At 40.6% G+C, this 8,407-nt stretch overlaps 1 protein-coding gene across 1 annotated transcript; it reads left to right on the top strand.

The window, feature by feature from the left end:
• Nucleotides 1-51: 51 nt before the first annotated feature.
• LOC136531811 (uncharacterized) lies at nucleotides 52-7,311 on the top strand. Its single transcript, XM_066524446.1, has 17 exons — nucleotides 52-177; nucleotides 258-701; nucleotides 793-939; nucleotides 1,036-1,149; nucleotides 1,600-1,658; nucleotides 1,742-1,808; nucleotides 1,924-1,975; nucleotides 2,084-2,176; nucleotides 2,646-2,729; nucleotides 2,841-3,259; nucleotides 3,417-3,478; nucleotides 3,993-4,062; nucleotides 4,656-4,736; nucleotides 4,811-4,912; nucleotides 5,703-5,836; nucleotides 6,119-6,236; nucleotides 6,668-7,311. The coding sequence occupies exons 2-17, from the start codon at nucleotides 426-428 to the stop codon at nucleotides 6,926-6,928; spliced, it is 2,139 nt and encodes a 712-aa protein (XP_066380543.1). The 5' UTR covers nucleotides 52-177; nucleotides 258-425; the 3' UTR covers nucleotides 6,929-7,311.
• The last annotated feature ends 1,096 nt before the right edge of the window (nucleotides 7,312-8,407 follow it).

The following is an 8,407-nucleotide window of genomic DNA, read 5'->3' on the forward strand; positions in this document are numbered from 1 at the left end:
GTACCTCTCGCTGCTTTGAATCTGGGAGGGGATGCACATGTTTCAAGCGCTAGGTTGCTGCATTTTAGTTGGAAACACTCCTTTTTGATGCTATGTGATTGAATCAGGGATGCATACGGCTTTGCTGTGCGGCCGCAACACCTGCAGCGTTACAAGGAGTACGCTGGCATCTACAAGGTAGAAGACACACTCCTCAATTTTCATCTGCATTGTCTGATCTTGACATGCTGCACACCTATTTGGTCCTGTACTTGTAGGAGGAAGAGGAGGAGAGATCTGATAGATGGAAGAATTTTCTGGAGAGGCAGCCTGAGTCATCTGGGCAGGACGCTGGTTCTGAATCGCTGCATGAGAAGACGGTAGCAGGGCCACGGAAGATTGAAATATGGACGCCAATTAGATCGTCCTTGAACAACATCGAGCAGATGATGAGCCTGCGCATTGAGAAGAAGCAATCTTCTGCTGGCAAGCAGCAAGCAAAGGACGGAACCCATCCTGTGAAAGTTGAAGAGGGCAAGTTGTCAGAGGATTCAGATGACGAATTCTATGATGTAGATAAGGTTGATCCGAGCCAAGAAGTGCAGTCGAGTGATACTGGGAATGCTGATGTCGGAAGCAGGAGTCAAGAAGAAAATTACATTTCAAAGGAAGAGTTGGAGTGTCTGGTCCATGGTGGACTACCAATGGCTTTGAGGGGAGAGGTGCAGCCTGATCACCTGGAGCATTTTCTTTCATTCTTTTAGTTTTGATTTATTCAGCTCATTCAGCAGCTTTGTGCTTTTCCGGTGACAGCTATGGCAAGCTTTTGTTGGTACTGGAGCTCGCAGAGTAGAAGGGTATTATGATAGTCTTGCAGCAGAGGGTGAATTAGATAACAAATGTTCAGATTCTCCAACCTCCGAAGGTGTCCACGAAAAGTGGATTGGGCAAATAGATAAGGTAGCTGTTTATGGACATTTTCACGGTGAAGCGTCTTGTATTTTTTAGATAAAATATACTGTTGTGCTGGAAAGTCTAATACCTTGGTCCTTATAGGACTTGCCCAGAACTTTTCCTGGTCATCCTGCTTTAGATGAGGATGGAAGAAATGCTTTGAGACGCTTGCTTATAGCTTATGCGAAACACAACCCATCAGTTGGTTACTGCCAGGTAAATCTACCCTTCACACATTGATCCTCATTATTGCCTTTTATCTTACCAAAAGTCAATTGCTTCTTTGGATCTCCAAAAAGGCGGACGAATATATATTTTTTAGTTCTCATCTCACCCTACATAAGTGAATCGAAAATCTAACATTCAATGCTTCCAACAAATATGAAATAATTACAGTCTTTCTCAATCAATATTCTGTGACATTATTGTTTACCAACATTTTATCTCAGAAATCCAACATTTCTCTTAGCATAGATTTGTTGCTTGAATACCTCATCTCACTCCACACAAGTGAATCTAAAACCTAACATTTAATGCTTCCAACAAATATGAAATAATTGCAGTCTTTCTCAATCAATGTTCTGTGTGTACTTTATTGTTTATCAGCATTTTATCTCAGAAATCCAACATTTCTCTCAGTATAGATTTGTCTATTGAATACTGTAGGCAATGAATTTTTTTGCTGGTCTCTTGCTTCTATTGATGCCAGAGGAGAATGCATTTTGGTATGCCCCAGGACAATTTGTTGTATTTCATGTTGTTGTTGGATTAAATAATCTGTTAAATTTATGGCTGGTGTATGTTACAGGACATTGGTTGGGATTATGGATGACTATTTTGATGGCTACTTTTCTGAAGAAATGATCGAGTCACAGGTATCGTGAATTGTCTGTTTCTCACTCAGTAATGTTTGTTTTGCATGTTAGGGGTGCTTGAAGCCCCCAGTTCAATTCATTCTCATGCGGAGGCCAAATTTTGGTTGTCCTTCAGGTGGACCAGCTTGTTTTAGAGGAGTTAGTTCGAGAGAAGTTCCCTAAATTAGGTTAGCAACCTATCATGAATAAATTTTAATATTGGTGGCATGTAACTCTTTCTGCCCTAATGTGAAAAAAATCCAAGCATTAGGATTTAACATACTTTCTTGATGCAGCAAATCACCTGGATTACCTTGGTCTTCAAGTTGCATGGGTTACTGGGCCATGGTTCTTATCCATCTTCACAAATGTGCTTCCCTGGGAAAGTGGTTAGACTTTATTTTACATTATTTCCATTACCGAGTACTTGTAGAAGAACATTGTCTATAAGTATGGTTTAGCTAATGTGATGGGGTTAACTTCACCAAGCACATTGACATTTCTAATTTTGGACTCGGCATTGCTTCTAATGTACACATGAACAATCGTGATCTCATGCAAGGGAAATAGTGATCAAAACCTCTATCTAAGAAAAGGAAACTAGATGATTCTGATCTAGGTCTTTAAAAGGAGAGACTGAGAGCGAATGAGAATTGAGAAGTGGTAAAGTAAGCATTCACTAAAAGGTGTGAAAGATAACTAGGCCTGTATTATATATTATTGGTGCTTATAGGGTACCCAGGAAGACCATATAAAACACACTAACTCTATGTAAGCAATGAAACCTGCTTGTAGTGATCACAGACATATATTCGACAAAACTTTACATCATGTTTACTTCTGAATTTTACATTTCAGTTCTCCGTGTCTGGGATGTACTTTTGTTCGATGGAAACAGAGTAATGCTGTTCCGAACAGCTCTTGCGCTACTGGAGTTCTATGGTACTGGGAAATACTTTTGCTTCATTTCAATTTCCAAAAACAAAAAATTGTAGCCAGATAGACAGAATTCTTCTAAGGATGTCTGTAGACTCATGCTTGTGTTAATTGCAGGCCATGCACTTGTGACTACAAAAGATGCCGGTGATGCAGTTACCCTTTTGCAATCTTTAGCTGGTTCCACTTTTGACAGCAGTCAGCTTGTCTTGACAGCTCGTATGGGATATCAATCCGTAAATGAAACAATATTGCAAAAACTGAGTAATAAACACCGCCCACCTGTTATATCTGCGATGGAAGAAAGAGCGAAAGGTCTAGGTGTTTGGACGGATACCAATGGTCTTGCATCAAAACTGTATAACTTTAAACGTGACCCTGAACCGCTGGTTTCTTTAAGCGATTCAGCAGACCAGTTGAGTGATGTGGGAGATGGGGATGGCAATCAAGAAAGTGATCCTGGAAACATGGATGACGAGTATGGTGGCGTGACAGTGAATTCTGAGATTGATTCTTTGCCTGATCCAAAGGACCAGGTAGCCTTCTCAATCATAGTCTCTAAATTCTGTTATCTATATACTCGAAGAGTTTCATCTTTGCCACTGCCATCTTCTTTTCCTTGTGTTTGATCAAGACAAGAATTTTCTGTAGTTTATCGTCCCATGGTAGTAATGCTTAGTTTTAACACCACAGGTTGCCTGGCTGAAGTTGGAGTTGTGCCGACTCCTAGAGGAGAGAAGATCAGCTGTTCTCAGGTCTGCTTATTCGGTTATTCCTTTCCAAGTCTCCATCACTTGTTTTGTCATAAGATGCTGGAAAAGTTTTACATGTGATTACAGTTTGAGTTTCTCACTAGATTTAACCAGCAGTTAATGTTATAATTGATGCATTGGGATGGGTAATTTTCTCCTTTTCTTTTCATGTGCTTCCTGGGGACTACTCCGTAGTTTTCTTTAGTAATATGAACTGAAGCTGCTAATTTTTTTTTCACCTCACAAATCCACCATCATCGCTGGAAATATATCCAAAATTCCTGACTTGGTTGACCACATACATTGTACGAAATATAAAAAAAAGAATCGACTGTTTTTGGAAGCAAGCATGAGCAAACTATTTACTGATGTAAAGTTCTAGCCATTGTTACTCATGCTGTGAAACTGTTAAACACGAGATATTTTTAAACAGTACAATCATGCCCTTTCAGCTGAGTATTTTCTTTTCAGTTGAACTGTTCTTTTACCTTTTTCTTTCTTCTTTTTGCTTTTGCAGAGCTGATGAACTAGAAACAGCACTTATGGAAATGGTTAAGCAAGACAATAGGCGCCAATTAAGTGCAAAGGTATAGAGTACTTTCCTGTTATTTACAGAGAAAAATATTCAATTATGGAAATATCTAGAATCTAGATTGCACGGTATTATCTTCGTATCTCGTTCAAGCCCACAACAGTCATGCGCATACGCATAGGAATGAAAGAAAAGTTAATGAGAAATGGCAACACATGCAAAAGTGCCCTATCAACTTGCAAATTGCAATACATGCTACGATAACGTAACGAAACCTCTTTGACATATTAAATTAGTGGTAGAGGTCGGACTGCACTCTTGCTTTCATTAATGAACATAAGAACATTTATTTTGAAACTCCTGAGCAAAAGGTCTATGTTGTAATGTAGGGAGTACTATTTAGTTCGTTGGGAAAATCGCTTCTAACTATGTTTATTTAGCTTGTCTTCATAAGGTATAACAGCATAAGTATGAATCTGTTATTAATAGACATTTCACCATTAAATGAAGTAAAATTTATGGAGTATAAGTTACTATATGACTTTTAAGAATAATTTAGCAAATTTATCAAAGTTTTATTGGTAGGCTAAGGACCTTTTGTGTTCTTAGAGCAATGGAACTGAACATATTTGCACTTTTTTCTTTCAGGTTGAGCAGTTGGAACAAGAAATATCTGAACTAAGACAGGCTCTGTCAGACAAGCAGGAACAGGAGCAAGCAATGTTTCAGGTAAAGTTGCTCTCTGTCCATTATCTATATGCATTTCTATACTACATATACCCTAACCAGGAGTCTTGTTAAAGGTCCTGATGCGTGTCGAACAAGAACTGAAAATTGCAGAGGAAGCTCGCATCTCAGCCGAGCAGGATGCTGCTGCTCAGAGATACGCAGCAAATGTTCTACAGGTTAATCAATGACTTGATCTATTTTGAACATCAGCTCTCTTGTTTTATCCATAAGCTATTTCCAGTTGAGCTAGGTCTGTTACACAGTGTAGCAAAAGATAACTTTTATAGTGTTTGTTAACATATAAACATAGACTTATCAAAGCAGCAGCTGTAATATTAGCGCTTGGAAAATGCTCAGTAAAATTGAAACAGTTTTGGCCTTAGCTAGGGTCTGTTCCTCGTAAGCAAACTAATTGAAACAAATGTACCTGGCTGAGGTAACCTGTTTGACTACTAATTCAAAATAAATCTTGCAACGATAGTTCAGAAATTATCTGATTCTCGTTGAAAACCTGTCAAATATTTTTCCTTTTGTAAAGTAGTACTGTTGAATGATACCTTTGATCACGACTATTGTCGCTATATATGTATTTTTTCCTCCTTAGGCATGATCCAAAAATTAAGAAGCTCAATTGGATGGCTTTCACTGACCGCCTGCCATGTACTGGCTTTCTTAGGGTAAACAGGCATGAACCTGGCTTGCAAGTTGCACCAATCACATTATTTTAGGGATATTCTTTAGAACAAGTGGTCTCTAAACAATGAAAGCATCCTGTTTTGTTCCTTTTTTTTAATTGTTCAAACTAGTAATGCCTGTATTACTGTAGAGCTGGGTACTGATTCAATTATACTGTTGTGACTACTTATTATCGTTTTTATCAGAAATAGCAAAATTAGTATGTGTCTTCTTCTACTCTTCTTTTACCCTAGCTTGTTCCGCACTTACAAGATCATGACATATGTGCAGGAAAAGTATGAGGAAGCTATGGCTTCACTTGCCCAAATGGAGAATAGAGCGGTAATGGCAGAAACAATGTTAGAGGCTACACTGCAGTACCAATCTAGCCAGCAGAAAGCACTGTCCCCTTGCCCTTCTCCAAGGTATCTCAGTCTTATCTATTCTCACAATTCTTAGTGTGAGATGGACAACTCTTAAAACTAGCAATAAGGCAGTGCTAATATACCAGTCATTTTTCTATTGTTAACTTCTCACCGTTGGCAATTGAACTTTGTTTAATGCCGCTTCTGTCCTCCTATGGTTTTTCAACTGAAAACTAACATAATGTAACATCATGATGATTAATTTTAGTTACATAGCTTCCTGGCACTTTATTGACATAATTTTCTAATGTTGATATATTTGCTGCCCCTGTACCCTTCTAGGCCATCAATGCTCGATGCATCCCCTACTCAGGCAAGCCAGAATTCATCGCAGGAGTTCCAGCCAAGAAGGAAAAACTTGCTTGGCCCATTTTCCCTGAGTTGGCGTGATAAGAACAAGGTAATTTTTTCTGACTGAAAGATAACAACTCTGAGACATAAGAAACATGTTTATGGTTGGTTGTTATTGCCACTTAAAACTGCATATATAAAAAAATAAGTTAAATATTTTTAGTATGGAATTCCATCCTTTTAGTTTAAAACATTAGATTTATTTTATCTAACATCAATGGTAAAGCTCTGTCCCCGAATTCCATATGAATGCGTTACGTTTTACACCAATTTCTAGGGTGTGTATTCTACCTGTTTCCTTCAAGGACCAAAAATCACCTTATTTTCATTTCTTCCAATCTGAGAGCCTCTGGTTATTGTCGTGATTTTGAATTCTTTTAGCATGCACAACATTTTCCATTGTTGTTTTATATATGCGCAAAAGCACGCTGTTGCTTTCTACTCACCTTTAAACTTGTTTTCCCCATGGATTCCTCACAGGAAAAGCAGAACAATGCTGATGACTCTGCGAACACAAAGTTTACCAATAATGATGAAATGGTAGAAACCTCCAGCAGAGAAGATGAGAAGCAGGGAGAAACACTAGATCTAGATAATGAACAGAGAGCAGAATCACCCAAAGAAGATGGCAAGATGAGAGCAGAGACGCCTGAGAAAGACAACGATCTGCCAGGGGTCCAACTAGCCATGGACAATTTGAATGGGCACCATGAACAGATGCAAGAAATTAAACTGGATTGATAAGCACAATGTCACCCAGTCCAAATATCTTCGCCACTATCAGTGTATTTATGATCTGATTACACGGTGCCCAGTTGGTGGCAGCACCAAGGGTGGCCTAAGTTTTGAAATACTCCGGTTTCCCCCCTCCCCCTTTCCCTTTGTGGTTCCCCGAATTCTTTTTGCTACCACTTCTAGGTTTACATGTTGTTTCTTCTCTCCGTTTTTATAATTTGAGAAGAGAAAAGGAGCAGGCCATTGATTGCTGCCTTCCAGTGTAAGTGCATTGGAGGAACTGTAAGAAAAAGAAGAGAATTATGGGCAATTATGACATGCTTATTCTTGTAAATTATCATATTATTTAGAGTTTATGGGTGCTTTCAATTGAAGATGCCCGTGTTGCGTTCAAAAAGATGTCCGTGTTGGCGTTAACAGTACCGCTGACCCTTGACATACAGCTATTTTGCACAGCTTATTTCTCGGCTTCTCCGAGGATTCTACAGCAGCTTAAGTAAGCAGATTCTGAGCAGTGAGAAGCAGAAGCTACCATCCACCAGCTTTTTAAATCTTTTTTTTCTCTCGAATACACAAAAGATTTGCGTATCATTGTATTAAGGAGATTAAATAAACATACAACGCGCTTTTATCGAGTGCTGAAGGGAGGTCGATCTAAGACAGCTGAAGCTGGACCATCCTAGCAAAAGAGCTCTTGTTTCGATATTTACATAAAAGGAAACAACCAATATTGACGTAGCTTTATGACCTAGGAGGTGGCCTTGTGTCTTCACGGTTGTCTGGACGGGGCTTTTCCAACGGCCTGGAAGAGCTCATCCAGCGCTTCGGCTTCGGATACAGTCAGGTTGTCGTCGAAGAGTTTGTCAAAGGCCTCCTGCTCCGAAGCGGATCGCGCTGATGGACCCTTGATATTGTCCATACGCTGCATGATCACACCTCACCTTGCTTGGAAGCTGGCACTCGGGAGAGGCTGTGAGGTGCCAACCGTCTGCTCCATCATGGTAGTACCGGCTTAGCAAGAGGTTGCTTGGGAGGCTCGCGAATCAGCGGAGAGTCCCTCTTACGTGTGACATTGTTGATGAAGCTGTCAAGGCGGCGTTTGGCGGAGTCGTTGTCCACCGCCTAGTGGGTAACCCCTAGTGGTGAACTGGGAGGGCCAGCATCCACCGTTAGGTCGACCATGTGCATCTTTGGCGAGTCCCCCACTGAATAGGGCACGGGGGTGGTGTCTGCAACTCATAGTAGACCACCGCTAGGTCCACATCCTCTAGCTGAGGGACCACCACTGTCGGGGCCTCATCCTGTAGCTGGAGGCGGCGAAGGTGACGGTAGGCGCTCAAGGGAAGCCACGCGATGAACCGACTGCCGACGAGCGAGGCTCCGAACTCCTCAACCATCAGGTCCTCCGAGATGTCGTGATCATGCGTGGCGCCCGAGTACAGCGTGAGCGTCAACAGGTCGGGCTCAACGATGCCCGTCTCATTG

The sequence above is a fragment of the Miscanthus floridulus genome, unplaced genomic scaffold (assembly GCF_019320115.1).
Source record: "Miscanthus floridulus cultivar M001 unplaced genomic scaffold, ASM1932011v1 fs_452_1_2, whole genome shotgun sequence".
In the NCBI taxonomy this organism is placed as follows: Eukaryota; Viridiplantae; Streptophyta; class Magnoliopsida; order Poales; family Poaceae; genus Miscanthus; species Miscanthus floridulus.